The 17,309-nt window shown below is 39.4% G+C and overlaps 1 protein-coding gene across 1 annotated transcript in view; it reads right to left on the reverse strand.

Moving 5' to 3' along the window:
- Positions 1 to 17,309, reverse strand: part of CRADD (CASP2 and RIPK1 domain containing adaptor with death domain) — an 81,137-nt gene that overhangs the window by 61,066 nt on the left and 2,762 nt on the right. The window contains exon 2 of the mRNA XM_063396329.1: positions 15,443 to 15,748. Coding sequence (XP_063252399.1) covers positions 15,443 to 15,740 — 298 coding nt within the window. The 5' untranslated portion in view covers positions 15,741 to 15,748. The remainder of the gene's footprint in view (positions 1 to 15,442; positions 15,749 to 17,309) is intronic.

Here is a 17,309-nt window from a genome sequence, read left to right on the forward strand (position 1 = left end):
CTGTAGGCAAAAACAAGTGTAGAATTGGTTGTAGTTCTGTCAAATTGCTACATGCTCTCTGGCATTTGTCTGCAGATGCCAATATTTATTTTATAAATCTGAAATGGTTGGGAAAAACTTTGTAATAGCACATTTCCCATATCTTAACCCTGAATCATACCTTGTTTTGAGTGATTGTCCTCTGCCTCTACATCTGAGGTAATTAATTTTGGAGTTCCAGACGTGGCATATGCACTTGTTCACATGTGTTGTATTATCACTTTGCATGAAAATAGTTATGACTGTGATGTTAAAAGACAGAGTTTTTATTAGCTATTATTTATTATTAGAATTTTTATTAGCTCCAGTCAAATGAAAAAATCAAACTGAGTAGTAAAACCTATGCCTAAAAAAGCAGTCACTCAAAATACTGGGATTAAATGTTCACTCTCAATTCTTTCCTAGACCACTGTCCTGACTGAATTTCCTACCTAGGACAGGCACCAGAGGGCTAAATGTGGGGAAACCAAGAAAATTATTGCATTTGACTGTCAAGGTAAAAGAGAGGCTTGAGGGTCAAGGTGTTCAAGAAATGTAAGAACAGAGGGCCAAAGCGGAGTTTCAAACCAGGCACCTCTGATGCCATTTTTCTCTGTCTGGAGACAGGACTATAAAATGGAGTGGAAAGAGGTCCTGTCAGACTGTTAGGATTCCCCCAGTCAAGCTTCCTTCTCATGGCACAGTGACTATCCAGCTTGACAGAGCCTGGCAAACATTAACAATATGTTCCTTGATGCCATGGGTGCATTAAGCAAGACAGACTTGGCATGGCTGTCCTTTCATTGTGTCTCATCCCAGTGGTTATACTACAGAAATGCTGAACAAAACCTCAGGCATCTCTCTTTTTACAGCTAAGACCTGATTGGTTAAGAAAGTTTTCTGAGCAACTGCAAGTCTGCTATGGAGGGAGGAATATTACAAATAACATAATAGATTGTACAGGTGTGAAAAAAATCATCAAAGTCTTATACATCCCTACAACTCCAAGACAAGGCAAAAAACACTGTTAAGTTTCTAATGCAGCTTATAGAAGGATATAGGATAGGATAGGATAGGATAGGATAGGATAGGATAGGATAGGATAGGATAGGATAGGATAGGATAGGATAGGATAGGATAGGATAGGATAGGATAGGATAGGATAGGATAGGATAGGATAGGATAGGATAGGATAGGATTCTATCTTGAGAAAGCCCTTTCTTGAAGACCAAGGTGAGGAAATCTATAAAGCATAGTATGAGGAGCAAGCCCACCAGCTGCGGGCAGGAATCAGTGGGTATTGCTACACAGCAGCAATGATGTAAGGAAAAAGCAGTAACTGTAACTGTACATTAGAATTTGTATCTGATATATAACATCCTGGAAAAGATAAAATATCATATCAGCAAGCTTGAATGTCACCTCAGCAAAAGAAAGATGAATGCTTTTGTAGGTTACTTCTGGGTGATTTTGGTATTGACAATTTTTCACTCAAGGAAGAAATTACATCCAAAACCCAAAACACAATATCCCATTTCAATGTCACTTCCTAATAACTATGTAAATAACTCACAGCAGTACCTCATGGTGAGGCAAAGCAGACAGCTCTTCATACTTTATATATTCTATGTGCCAATGACTTTTATAACATTGTCATATCACTGGACTCAGAAGCAGGTAAGATAAGCACATGAAGTAATAATGTACTCACTCCAAATATTCTTACAAAAGCAGAACATGTAATCCTAGAGAAAGATCCAATTAATAACTTTGCTTTTAGATCTTTAAAGATGCAATACAACGACACTCATTTTATTCACAGAAATTACATTAAGCTTTTCTCTGCTATGTATGATCAATGTGCTTTGCACGCCAGAATCGAATCAACTACATGTTATAATGCTGACTGATACATAAAATTATGAACATGAAAATAGTAAATTGAGAATGAAAAATCTATCTAGAATGGGGAAAGGCTCAAAAGTTGTGGTGCAGGCATGACTGGAGTCAGATAAGGAGAAAGGAGATTCTTAAGAATTCATGTAAGGGGCATTCATGTAAGGGGTATAGGATTTTATACCCTGCTCCTGCCTTAGGTTACTCAATAAAGCACAGGGCCTAACCTATTTAGACAGTAGCTCTCCATTTTTAACATGATTATATAAATGCTTTTCCTGATGCACAAGATTAAATTAGGAGTCTGAATAACTACATAGTGATACCTCTATGGGAAGAAAAATGGTTGTAGCAACAGCTTGTAGAGTCAACAGGAACTGAGCAATAATAAAAGCAAAAACCTACACTTACAGCACAGAACAGGAGAAAAGGATTTTGTTTATTGGTGCATATCCGAGACGTGTACAAATGTTAGCTGGTGCCAAATCAGAAGGGTAATTAATGCCTGGAAGTACAGAATCTCTTACTACCTCCCTCTTCCCACCAAGAATAGGCATGCTTTGGGACTCTGTGCCCACTTTGATGCTCCAGGATTAATTAATTAATGTTATTAGGTCCCCAATTCCAGAACTTCTGGTATTTTCCAGCCATGTGTGGAAGGAGTTCATAATTAACCCACAAGCAATAATGCAAGACAGTGATCCAGTCTGAAGAGGCTTGTCTGGATACATGTATCCCAGACAATGTTGCTGACACAACAGCAGCTGTCCCAGAATGAACCTACGAGTTAACGACAACACAGAAAAAATAGTGTATGTACAAAAATGGGAGGGTTTGTAATTTTAAATAGGATATTATTTAGTACAAGAAGCACTAGGAATGATGATTGGACAAATAATTCATAACACTTCCAGGACCAATCAGTTGGCATGAAAGCAGTATCAAGAAAGGGACATTCTAGATATTTCTTCAACTTTGAGCTCTGAATCTTTGCAGACAAAAGTTACCCTATCTCTGATCATATTTAACAAAAGAATGCTGAAGTTGAAAGACCAAGATGCAGTATACTTTGTCTTGAGGGGCACTATTATGAGGGCTAGATACGCTAACAAATACACACAATCTGAGATCATTGCAAAAGGCTTATACACAAAAGAATAAAAGCTAGTTCTGCCTTTCCTAACATTTACAGGTAGTTTAAGCACAGCAGACTTACAGAGAAAGTCATAGGATTGCTGTTGCTATAGTTATAAGATTATTTTTCTTAAAATCCCTAAGTAATTTCAGCACTTATCAAAGAACTTTTGAACTGGAAGAAACAATATATTTGTGCATACAGAACAAGAGAAGGAAACCCCAGCACAGTGCCTTTTAAATCAGATGACAAAAATACTCTGATACAGGAGGAATTTTACTAAGTGCATGAGCTACTGAGCAGTGAAAGCAAAAGCTGTTAAATCATAAATTCAAGGCAGTAAATCACAGTTCCTTTCATATCTGGCTTTGTGGAAAAACAAACAAACAAACAAAAACCACAAAAAAAAACCCCACAAAAACACCAAACCACCAAAAAAAACCCCAAAACAAACAAACAAACAAACAAAAAACAAACAAAAAAACACCACCCCCCAAAAAACCCAAAAAAACCACACACACAACAAAAAAAAAACAAAAACAAAAACAAAAAACCACCACCACCAACAACAACAAAAAAAAAAACCCCCCCACACACAAAAAAACCCAACAAAAAACCCCAAAAACCAACAAAAACCAAATAAAAAACCAGGGAGAAATTCTCTAAACCAGAGTCTGGTATACCAAGAATTTTGTAAAAGGGTGCACATACCAATGGCAAGATGAACACTGCAGTAGACATTTAATCACACTAGGAATGTCTCTGATCAGCATTAGCCAGGAAAACACCTTGTCATGCAGCAGGCTAGAACACAACACTTAAGTGAACAGTAGAGTTTACACCCCAATTCTTCATTATATTAGTCTGAATAGAAAGTCACCATGCTTCTCTGAATGACTTGATATTTGTTCTTTACACTACAGTAGGCGGAAAATTGCAAAACAAGAGAAAAATGCAAACAGAACCCCAACAAGAAGGGATACAACCCTGTAATATTCCCCTGGACTCCTGGACACAGTTCACTCCTACAGACTCTGTTTATATATACGCTATAGCCCAATCCCATGGATAATTAAACTTGGAGCAAGTAAACCGACTGAGGCATGCTAACGAGCATACAGTCACACAAAAAATGTTTGCAGGTTGAGTCTGACAATAAAAATATATTAACTCAGATCTCTTGACTTAGCTATTCCAATTAAACTGTAGCAAGGTACATGCTTGCACTAATTGGAATAAGGACAGCATGCAAGATCACTATTGCCTTCTGGAGGCTGAGGAGCTCCTTTCAGGACTTTGTCTTGTGCAAGGTATCAGACCAACATAGTGCCATGCCAGGAGCTGGACAATTTTATCTTACCTCAACAGAAGCATGGTAACAGCCTTTTAATAAACAATAGACATTGGTGCTCAACAGGTATTACTCATTTCCTCTTCCATATTTTACTCCTTTGTCATACTGGAAACTAAACAACCCCTAAAAATAAGAAACAACTTTAAAGAGTCAAGTGAACTGTATGTATCTATCCTCTGCATAGGAAAGGAGTGCTGCACTTAGTTGAAGAACTTAAAGATCCATTTAACATTGCTATGTATAAGAACTAGGAAAATGAAACATAAACAATGATAAATGCAAACAAGACTCTCAGTCACAGGGTCAATTCTACTCCATTGAGGGGCAAGGCAGAGACACAGGTTTATCATCAATCCCCTTATCTTAGAACAGATTCAAATTAGTTTGCTGAAATCCATGCACAGTTTCTGAGGAAACTTAGGGGCATTGAGGAGGGAGTTCACAAAGGCCAGCACAACTCAGAAGCTGCCTCAATTAGCCCAGGTGAAACAGAGGAACTCAAGCCCTATCTCTTTCTAGGACTTAGAAAAAGTTTTTTCAGCTACTGGAAAGGACTGTTCTACTCAAACTTCAACATATGAGCTCTCTCTTGGAGTTATGCCTCCACAAAATATTTACAAACACAGCTGAGGGGGCACTGCTTATATAAACCATAGACGAGCTTGTTAGGGAAGTGTGTAAGATATTAACTCACAGGGAGGTATCCTACCTGGTACACTGTGGGGTGATATCCACAGGACACTATTCCATGTGAAGAGCTGCACCTTGCTGCCAGCAGCTGGAGGGATGCAGCCCTGTCTGACAGGCGTGGGCTGCAAACATCCACAGGATTCGGCGCCGTGGGTGAAATCGCTGCAGAAAGGCCTGGCCATGCATCCCAAGAGCAGTGGTGAGCGAGGCACTGCACTGCTTGGCACGGCTGACAGGCAGCCTGGGACGTGCCCGGAGCAGCCTGCTCCGACAGCAGGAGCTGCAGTGCCTGGGCACCTGCCTGAAAGCACAGCCTGCAGCTTGCTGCAGAACAATTAAAGGCTCCCCGTTTAGGAGCCAGCAAGAGGAATGCCCTGAGAATCCTGAGTTCATTTCTACTGCAAATAGCTGGACAGCATTTGTAGTTATAACCTGAAGTTGCTTTTAAAACAAGCACTTTGCAGATATACTCATCAGATCCACCATGAGTACATTAACCAAGGGGATGATAAGAGTGTTTTGCCATCCTGACTGCAGCAATCGCTGGTCAAGAATATGAATATTAAACTAATCTTATGTGGGATGTAGCAGAACTGGATCACAGGGAAATAAATGACTTTTTAATTAAATGGAAGAGGAGTATGAATAAAGAACCTGTCACTTCCAAAACCTGAGCAAACAAAGCCATTGCCTACAGTGAATAAAATCATAGTCAAATAAATATTTTCTTCACCTAGAAATACTAAAAAGTCTTGGCTTTCCTTTTAATTCCATCTTTTCTTTCTCAGTGGTACTTTGCTAAGGATTCCTATGCCCCTGCTTAAAGGCAGCACCACCTGCCTGTGGAGGGAGCCTACCTGCCACCAGAGCCAGACAGAAATCCCTGGGTTTGGCAAGGGGCTTAGTCAGTCTGTCTAGAAGGACCTGTCAAAGTCCTTCTACTCATTCCTAACACATATTTTATTGGAAAAATCAAAAACTGAAACAGGCTGTTCATTTAAAAACTTAACATACTGTAAACTAGAAATGAAAGCTAAGACTTTTCAAAGCATACGCCCAGGACTAAAATCTCCTTCTCTAAAGCCAAGGGGAACCTACCCTTGAGCTTGACAGGAGAAGGGCTGAATGAGTTTGCGTTAAAAATGAGTACTTTTGCAAATCTCAGGCAAAGTGATGAAACAGTAAGATTAAGAAGGCTGACAGAAGAAGTGGTGCACTAATACTGATTTATTTACCTTGATCCAGTGCATTAATGCTTATTTTCTGCACACACAAACCCTATAGCATAAATCAAATTGGCTCATTCTCTAAATGTAAATTGAAAGGAACAGCGAAGCTTCACTTCAATTTGCAGCAGTGCAGATCATCAAAACACATGTACAACTCCTTGCCAATATGTCAATATATGAGGTTTTCTCATTTGCAAGAATGAATCACTCAGTTACAAGTGTTCTCAGTTACTCTGGAGCACGTGTTAGTGTGTATCTGAGGGGCACAATGGACATTAATGAGCATCAACAAATTTAGTCACAGAAAAAGCAAGAGCGGGAAAAAAAAGAAATTCTGACAGTATACTGGAACAATAGCCTAATGGGAAAAAGAAGCAACAAGATTGGTTTTCTGTTTACACATTTGCCAAGTAGATAAAAGTTGGCTTTAAAAGTCTTGTATACAAAACAATAAATCTAACAAGATAAACTGTATCTCTTGGAGGTAATGAGTGATACTTCTCTTTCACACAAACAAATATATGACATGGAATGAAAACTTAGCTGCATATGGCAGTGCAGGGAGGGCTTCAAGATACACTAGCCATGTGTAATTAACTGCATCCTAGAGGAACCTCCAGACCTTTGCCATACAGGTATTTCCTGGTGCGAATTAAGTCAGACCACTGCTGATATTCTCAGCTGACAAGCAAAAGGAGTGTAGAGTCTAAAACAGTAATAGCTTTCCAGATGTGGAAGTTATTTTTCTTTGAAGGTCAAGTCATGCTGCCATGTCAGTGCAGGGAAGACAGCATGGCACCCATTCTTTCACAGAGAGAACATTTTAGTCATCAGTGGCAAGGCCTTTGTCCTCCTCTGGTCAACAGGTGTCTGGCCTCTGACTTCACTGGAGTCAAGGCTTTTACTGAGAGACATTACTTAGCATTTTTACTGACTTTGGGAGGTTATGCAGCCTCCACAACCTAGATAAGTTAAGGTGAATGTGTTGTCTGCTTGGTTGGTTTTTAAATAGTATGCATAGACTTAGTTTCTGAAATATAATATAATATAATATCTTCCTGTGCAAGAAAAATAGAAAAATTAAACAAACATTTTCAGATAATCCTATAAGACAACTGTGAAGGTGCTAAAAGAGGAGCTGCTCAGCTCTGAATGAGAATATTAATGAAGAAAAAAATTAATAAAAATAAGCCTAGAGAATCTTAAGTTGAAAGTTTTCTCAGTTACTCTGGAACACGTATTGGCGTGTATCTATGGGCCACAAGAGCCATTAATTAATATTAACAGAATGCCTATATTGGTGACATAATGCAAAAATAACAACTGCATATTCTTTTTTTTTTATATTTAGAAGTGGCTTTATCAAGCTCCAGGATCAAGTTCTTACAAGAAAGTTTCCAGTCTGCTCCAGAAAACAATTAGCACTGTCTGTACAAAGCTTCTTCAATGGTTGCAAACAAGACCAACTGTGGGAAGTTGGCAACAACTAATAAAAGATCTCAAGGATCACAGAGGATTACATCTATGCATATTTTTGGAAATATAAAACATGGGCACAATTTTATCATATTGTGATGCCAGTTGAGAAGAAATATTGACAGAGAATCAAGGCACTTTGTCTAACGGAAAACTACAGGTAGTGAACTCTGTAAGCCATTTGGAATGGACATACTCCCAAGACGAGAAACAGTGCTATAAAGTCTGGGAAACAGGATACTTAGATAACCAGAGGAAAAAAAAGTATTTATTTGCATGCAGCAGCATCCCTGATATGATGCTCATCTATATCTACAGGGAGGTATGAATATAGAATTCTGGGAAGAAAGGATTCCAAGATGGCAGGTTCCATTAATGGGTAAAATCACCTCATTCCCTGGCCAGAGAAGGCTATATCTGTATCAGCAAGCAGTACAGAGCAATTGGAGAGTAGTTAGTTATACACTGATACAGATTATGCTGAGGGTCTGGTGTTCAGACTACACACCATTTCTAACTGGTTCTAGTCTGGTCCTATGGACCCAGAGACCATTTTCCAGTTTAAATTCACCTGAAAGAAATCTAATTCAAACACTCCCATTCACTTAAGAAACACATTCCTAATCTGAAATCACACATACACATCCAAAGTACCCTGTGTCAACAGCAGTTGTATTTGGAATAAAAACCTATATGTTGACCTCAGAGAGTTTGACACCATAGTTACAGAACTACAGAAAAAAATAGCTTAGAAAGAACTTTTGGAGGTCATCTAGTCCAACCTCAAAGTACAACCAGTTTCAAATTCTGATCAGGTTGCTCAAGGCCTTGTACTGTTGAGTGTTAGGTGTCTCTGAGGATGCAGATTCCAAATCCTCTTTGGGCAATCCTACCTGGTCTGCAGACTCTCGTGGCCAGTACTTAATTGTAGTGTGAATTTTTAAAATTTGATTTAATCATACTTTCCCTCACTACAACTTGTGGCTGCCGCTTCTTTTCCTTTTGCAACAAACCCACAAGAAGTGTCTGACTCCATGTTTTCTGAGCCCACTTCTATTCTCCAAGATAGGATATCTCTTCTATCTTCTATCCTCCAAGAACAAACTCAGTTGTTTCAGCCTTTCCCTGTAGCTTACATTGAACTAAAGATTTTAGTGGTGCTTCACAGGACTCTAGTTTATCAATCTTTCCCTTGTACTGGTGGTATAAAGCTAGACAGAGTATTTTAAATACAATCTTCTAATACCAAGTATTGGGGAATGATCACTTCCCTCAGCCTGCCTGCTGGCTTTGCTCTTGCTGACGGAGTCTTGTGTGTGGTTAGTCCTCATCACAATACTTGTTGTCTATCAAGACAACCACCCTTTTTTATCCAAATTTGCAACTAGAGAGTCAGTGCCCATCTTGTGTTATTTTGTGGGAATTTTGTATCCCAGGTGCAGGACTTTACACTTCCTTATGAACTTCATGAGGTTCTTCCTGGCCCATTCATCCAGCTTGCTAGGGTCTCTCTGAGAGGCAGTCCCACTTGCTTGTGTCAAATTATCCCCAAGGTCTGGAATCATCCTGTTTCCCAGCTTCCAGCACCATTCAGAAGGTCACAGAACACTAAGTGACAAGTGAGCAAACAAAGTTAATTTACCTATAAACTTCTTGAAAATACAGTCATTCCCATCACCTAGATCTCTGACAAAGAATTGGCCCCACAGTCAGCCCTAAGAAACATAATTCCTGATTAGCCATCAGTTAGATGGACATGGAAGCTGCAACCACAATCCTCTTGGATTGGTGGTCCGACCTTTGTTTCAACCACTGTGCAGGTCATCCATTCAGTCCATACCTTCCCAGCCAGCCACAAGAATGCTACCAGACTTGCTGAAAGTCAATGAAATGAAATCTGCTGCTGTCATTCAGAGTCAGCTGTTTTGTTATAGAAGTCAAGAATCAAGTTGGTTAAGCTTGATTGACCTATGGTATGCCCAAAGTGGCTGTTCCCTGTAACTTTACTGCATTTTGTGCATTTGGCTTATCACAGCCTACCAAACATGACTGAAAATAGCCTCTCAAAGACATAGTCTGGCTCCCTCAGCTCTCTGATACATCCCATCCAGCTCCATGGATTTGTGGAAAACACTGCTTAGACAGTGATCCCCTTCATATGGGATCACCAAGCCCTGCAGCCATTCTTAATCTGCTGAAGTACTAGTATAGCCGTATGAGAGAGTAGCAAAGTCTGATCATTAGCCAGGTCTTGGCAGCCTCTGTGATCCAGTCCTTGGGGAAGCAGCAAACTTTTGAAGGCATCAAGTCTGGTTGGCACATGGATGTCTCCACTTCCCATACCAGGGAGTCTTCAATACCAGTTACCCCTTGCTTCCTCTTAGTGGCACTGGTTAAGAGTAGTTGATCGGGTGTGGCTGGTCGAAAACCTCTCTTGCCAGAACTCACTCCTCCTTTCTTGCTTCCAGGTCTATATGTTTTATTAAATCTATATTATTATTATTAGCCTCACATATTTATGTTACTGAGTACAACACCAAGTATGGGTATATCTTTCCATTAACTTACCTGAAAGAAACTGCTTGAGGATGGAAACACTACTTCCTAACACTGATGCCTAAGATTCAGGCTTCTCAAAGTCAAAACAAAAGATGTAAGCAGCATAAAGCCAGCTACTTATGAACAGAGCAAAAAAAGAAAGCAAGTAGATACTCCTTAAATTGAAAAGAAGAAAAAAAATCTATACACCCATCAAACTAAAAATACATACACAGAATGCTCCAGAATGCTCCATAGTACCAGAGAAGTTGATTATTTGTCCATGTTGTGATGCACATGGTTAATACTGAGTGTGTGCACAAACCTTGAAAGCCAGACTTCACAGATCTTGCTGCGGTCAGGAACACAGCCAAAGCCATAAATGTAACACCCGATTTTCAGGGGAGATGGGAATGTGGAAAAGAGTTCGGGAAATTCTCCTATGAGGGTGCCTTTGAATTGCTCCAGATAACCAGAGAACATTTCCTGTAGCCTCCAAGCATTAGGATGTGGCACAAGAGCATTTCCTCATCTCTAGGTCAATCAAGTGAGGCCAAGGCTGATAAGCCCATCCCTTTCCTTCAAATATACATGGGAGCAAACTCCCCCTCCTGCCACTGGACTATACAAGAGAGGGGAGGGAAAGAGAAGAAAGAAAAAGCTACTGTCTTCTGTCCACTATTTTAGAGGGAGAAAAGGGATTCCTCAGCTGCTTTTCCTACCTGACATCTAAATGGTAGAGGCAAGAGATCAGGCTGTTTCCTCTCTGCATTAGATGGGAGAGGAAGCAGGATAGGAAGAGGGCAGGAAGCAGCCAACAAAAGGTAAGAAGAGATACTAAAATCCCCCCTGTACTAATGCTTTTGCATTTAAATCCAAATTCTTAGAAATCCACAACCCAGCTGAGGAAAAAGGACTTTGGGAAAGCTGGAGGGGATGGAAGGATGTCTGGCTTCCTCAGCATAAGTACATGTTTTGCTTTGTTTTGTATTTGCATGCTTCATCCAAAGCGTTATACAACATGAAGCTTTATATAGCTGTACGACAACACACACTTCCCACACATCCAGGGAAAAACCTCAACCACACTAAAATTTGTTCAAATGAACACCCAAGTCTAGCAGACACTAATGTTGACTAGGTACCACAACAAAATTATGCATTAGAAAATATTCCCTGCCTCATTGTGATGCAACTTTCCTATGGCAATTCTGATGCTCTAAATTCACTAACTTTTGCTAAATAGCAGCAGCTGTTCCAGGATTCCTTTGGCAAACGCTGTATCTCACTTTTTTGTTCTCAGTATGCTGCAATTTCCTGTGGAATGAAGAAATCATCTATACTACAAAGAGGTGCAGTACTAACACTTTTAGAAGTAAATTATTTTACAGCACATGTATTATAGAGAGAAATATAATACTTGGGCTGAGAAATTCCCAAGCAGAGGGAGATTAGAAAAACAATCTGATAAACAAATATCATCAAAAATTGTATTTTTTTTTATTCAGTGCAAAAAATATTGGGTAATTGTTGCTGTTTGCTGTTCCTAGAAGGAAGAGAATTCTATTGCCAACAGCTGTAGTTTTTCATAGGAATTATAAGACTATATTCAAGATTTATGTTCTTGACAAAGGCATAAAGTTATCCAAACTAGGGCAGAAAAACCAGAGCAGTCTTTTCCCAATGAAACAGACACACATTACTTTTGTTAACTCTTACTATGGCAGAAGTTTTGATCTTCAAAATCAGAAAGTCATGCTGTGGTTGATGTTTATAATGATTAAGTCTTGCAGTGCCACTCTGCACAAGGTGAACTGGCTTATCACAGGTTGTTATACAAGCCAGAAAGATACCCTGTCACCTTTAAATCAATTTAAGTCATAAATACTTACCTTTAAACTTCCTTCTTGAGATTTTGGGGTACTACAACTGTGCTTTCCCTAGCTTATGAAAAAGTTTCCTCAAAGCTGTGACCATCTGACAGATCCATGGGAGAGAGGAGAAAGGGGACCCTAGGCAAAAGGCTGTCCTTGCATAAAGTAAACAAGCAAAGGGAAGAAATCTTGGGTCTCTTTGCTTCAGTTACTCAAGTTACGAGATGCAAGTGGCCCTTCTTGCCTGCACATCATCCTCCTGATTCTCATGGAAAAACTATTCCTCATGCTCTGCAGGATTAAGGTCTTCTGTGTTCAATGGAACTACATCAGGCAACAGTATACAGAACTATTATTTTGAAGTCAAGTGACATTCAGCAATAAAACTCAGGATATCAAGGTTTTAAAATTCATTTATTTTGCAAGGAGCCAAACAGCATAGTCTGGGTTGAATCCTGGGCCAATTTACAGTTCCACTCTATGCTGTTCCACGAACATTACACGGAGTTACACAACTTGGAAATCAATAGATCCACTGCCTTGAAAGAATTTGCTCAAAGACGCACAATGAGTCAGTGACAGCATCTTGCCTAGATCTCTGAATCTGGCTTCCATTTTGCAGTTGCTTGGTCCACCAGATCATATTTATACAACATCAACAAAAATATTCTTATTCCCGACTTTCTGAAATTGCTGTTTGTTTGATTTGTTGGTTTGGGCTTGGTTTTTACTAGGAAAAGAAAGCATACTAGAAGTTTCTAAATAATTACAATTGTGATTTTTTAACCAACCATACTTCTCAGCCTGATCTCTTTGAACAAAATGCAAAATAATTCAAAGGCCTGCACAAAAAAATCACTGTGTACATGCCACTTTTCAGGTTCAGATAGACATAATCTAATAGTCTATTTAATACTGACTTTAAAAATCCTACATGTAATCACTGAGAAGCAAAAGATTAAAATAAAAGCTCCTATCAAGGATCAGTTTGCTACCACTCCTTAGTGTTGTAAAAGGGCCTGTAAAAACCAAGGATATCTTCCTTAACAGAATTTTAATTGAGCATAAGCAAGTAAACAGAAAACATTCCATTTCCATAATATTTATGAAAAGAAAATTTTTTTTTAAATCTGGGGACATAAAATCAATCTGCATTTAAAAAGTTTTAGGGTCTAAAAAAGGATAGTGTATATATGGCAAGCTTTTTTCACCACAAATGGCTTCTTTAAAACAAATTACTGTTGACAAATAATCAGTTATAAGAATAGTTTCCAATAAGGCAGAAGTTAACTTATCTAGCACTAGAGAACACAATTTTAAATATGCTTATAGTTTTATTAGAGCCAATGGCTTTTTCCATGCTTAAGGCTAAGCATATGTTCATGTACTCTGCCAAGACAAAAGCTTCCAAGTCTGTTGTTAGAATGCAGAGCGAAGCTTTTTATCCCAAACCACATTTTCTTGCATGTAATCAGGGCTGATGCTGCCACCATAGTTTCCAATTCATTCCAGGGCACACTTAGCATTTATGAGAGCACAGATGGTGCTCTCTTTGGTTTCTAAAGAACATGCCTCAATATTAAAACAAACTTGGCTTTCTGTCTCCTATCCTGTTCTTACTGTCTGTATTGCCACCATAAAAATAACAGTGACCTTTGATCTAACCTGGAAGCCTTTTCTAATTCACACACAAAATTTGGCAATAGGACTATCAAGTATAGTCAGTCCACTCAAAACCAGACATGCAGAAATCCAGCACATTAGTCACAAGTGATCAAGAGCAGGAACAAGCAATCCATAAAACAATCAAAAGGACAAAAATTGGTAACAATTTTTTCAGTAACAAACTACATGATCTTGACTGCATTTAATGGCTGTGTCTGTCTGGAACTGTAAGGTTATTCACCAGTTTAAGCAGCAATTATCAAACAAAGAGGCTGATTTGTGAGGCAAATAAAGACCACCAGCATGACAGTATTTAAGTGAACAAGGCCTTTTCCAACACACTCAATACCACGGTTTGCATTGTGCTGAGACCTTTAGGCAGCACAGGACATTTATTCCCAAATTTTGAAAATTATTTACTCGTTTCCAAGCACACACACAACATACACAGAGACCAACAGAAAGACCAGCTGTCACAGTATTTCATTCAAAATGTCCTCAGGTAAGATAATCTCAGATTTGTCCAGCAGATCTTGACAAAATGTTCTTGAACATGCAGCTAACTGAGATGCAGGTGCACATGATGGTCAGCGGGTCTTAGCCACCCTTCTTCACAGGCTTTCAGTCTCACGCAAAGCACACTGACACTAGAAAAATCACATGTCATGTGCATCAAAATATGTATGACCAAACTCAAATGGGGGTACAGCAGCAGGCAAGGGCTTGGAGAAAGATTAATCAGACTGCTTGGAAAAGATGTTCCCAAGTGAGGACTATCTCACTACCTCACTGGAAACATGAAGTTAGCAGCCAGTGCATGCTGACAGAATCCAGGACAAGAAATGTGCACTTAAAGCTGTTATCTTGACTTCAAAATTGCTCAGCAACTGCATGCATAGACTAGTAAAAAAATCACATCTGAATAAACATCAAGTCTAGAAAACTAATTTTAGAAGTACATTCAAATGCCAAAAAGCCAGAGATTATACTAAATAATCAATTAGCTCCTACATTTGTTTTAAAAATATGCAACAGCTAGTAATTTTGCAAGTAATGATCCTAGATATTTAGACTCCACTAAATATAATAAACTAAATAAATCTAAATTAGCATATAGCACCAAATCAAAATTACATTAAAATCACAATAAAAGTAAACAAATAAAAACTCTATAAATTTTTCAGGAACAAACCACTGTAAAACATACACAAGCAAAACAATATTAAACATGATTGGTGAAGACATTGTTCTGCAGCTAGTGAAAACTGCTTTTTATAGTCCATTCCCCTCTAGGCAATGGATTATGGGTCCTCCTATATTCCAGCCTCTCCCAAGATAGCCCCTCCTGCTGTCTCCTTGTCTCGTGAAACTCAGCCCTGCTCTTGCCCCAAACTTTGCAATATTTCCTGGTGTTTGAGTGGCTTCCAGGAAATTCAAGACTGTTCCCTTTTCTTGGTATCATGAGTTTACACGACACGTAACTTAAAGTTACTGGTATATTCAATACTTTTAAAATTATGGCTTCAGAACAAGCTTCAAAATAGCAGCAACAGCAACCCTGGCTTACCTGAAGGATCTTGTATTGTCATTTCCTTACGCTTTAGCATCAACTTGTCCTTAACCCACGGGAACTCCTGTAAGGAATCCAAGAATGCATCAAAAGCTTTGGGTCCTCTGGTGGGGAGAATATCAAGGAGCATCATGGTTTTCCTCTGACTAGTGGTTTGGGCTTTTATTTCTTGAACATGACTGTCTGTGAGAATCCCTTCTTGGTAGAGATACTGAATTACGAGTCCATCCACCAGCACCTCTGTACAGAGCTCCAGGCGCAGGGAGCGTAAAAGCTGCTTGTCTCTGGCATCCATCTGGCAACCTAGAGTGTGCAAAAAGGAGTAAGGAAATATGTGAAGATTAAAATACTTCAACCTTTAACATCCAGAAGTGGTATCTAAACATCCAAAAGTGATGTCTGACACCTGTCAGAATCACCAACCTGGCAAAACTACCAATGATCCCCATCATCTTCTTTCCACTCAGATTTCACTGTCTCACGAGGTAAAATGATGCAATTTCTGGGAAATACTAGACAGGAATAGAACATTTGGCATTGCAAAGACCAGTCCTTTGTTGGAGTGAAAACCATGCCAAATAATCCTGCTATTAACTGGTTAAGGTCCGTACTCGAGGTAGCTAGAGTACTTGCCAGTCCTTAAGAGACACTAACCCCCCAAAATGAAAGAGATGTCACACCTGACAACTGATACAATTACAAAAGCAGCAGCATGACTGCTGCCAGCCAGGCAGAAGCAGCAGCAGCTGGGACAGAATCAGCAGGTAGCTTTGACCTACATGATGCATTTCAAGTTTAGGAGGGGTAGAAATGTACCTTACGTACCAGGTCATTCTCACCCTTGAATCATTCTGGAAGACTGCTCTGGAACTCAACTGTTCTGATGAGAAGAAACTTTACTTGAATTTCCATCTCAAATTTATCCCCTTCTATTTATAGGCATTTGTTCTGCCAAAACTGTTCCTTAGCTTTAGTAGCTCTTTCTCTTCTAATGTGTTCACAGGAAGTGATCGGATGCCCTCTTCCAGCTTCCATTTTATTTGACTAACACTCTGACTAGACAAAAGCTGAAAAACATGCATTTCATAGCCACTCTACAAAAGAATAATCAGGGTCCAGAGAGACCAAGAAGCTCATCCAAGTTCAAGTCAGCAGTCTGTGTCAGACCTTCAAACCAAATCAAAGTGTCTAGTCTAGTCCTTAACAACAAACATATCCCTAGCCCCATTAATGCCACTTGAAAAGGAAAATAATAGGACAACACAATTAAATACTTTCTCATTATTAAATAATGAAGTCAAAAAACGGCAGCAGGTGTTGAGTGTGATTACCAAGAGGGTTTCTCATAATTAAACTAGACACTGCTGTTTGAACCATTAGACCTTGCAAAAACTCTGCTTCATTCAGCTTGAGGATACAAGGAGAGACAGAATTTTCAAAGCTTTTTGCATTTTCGAAGGTTTTGATGGGGTCTTTCTACCGTCAGAGCTGCCTACTGACTCCCAGGGCCCCATCAAAGATTGTTTGGTTGGCCTGGTTGTTAAAATCCAGGAGGGTGACCAACAGAACATATCGGCATGTAAATGGCACCATGGACAGAATGCAAGAGCACAGTGCCATGAGAGAGACTGGAAAATCCTGTCTGTGACATCTTCTGACAAAGCTGCTTTCCAAAACTGGTTCCATCAAGTGTCAAAAGCACTGCTGGAAAACATCTTCCTGGAGGACTCCACCTTTGCCAGGTTACCCAGTGCATTTCTCATCTACTGAAGTGAATTTCCAGGTGCTTACCTTCTGTTTAGGGATCATGTGGGAATCAAACACTGCTATGCCAGCCCATGTCCCTAGGAAATGCTAGTTTGCC

Source organism: Prinia subflava, chromosome 4, assembly GCF_021018805.1.
Source record: "Prinia subflava isolate CZ2003 ecotype Zambia chromosome 4, Cam_Psub_1.2, whole genome shotgun sequence".
NCBI classification, from domain to species: Eukaryota; Metazoa; Chordata; class Aves; order Passeriformes; family Cisticolidae; genus Prinia; species Prinia subflava.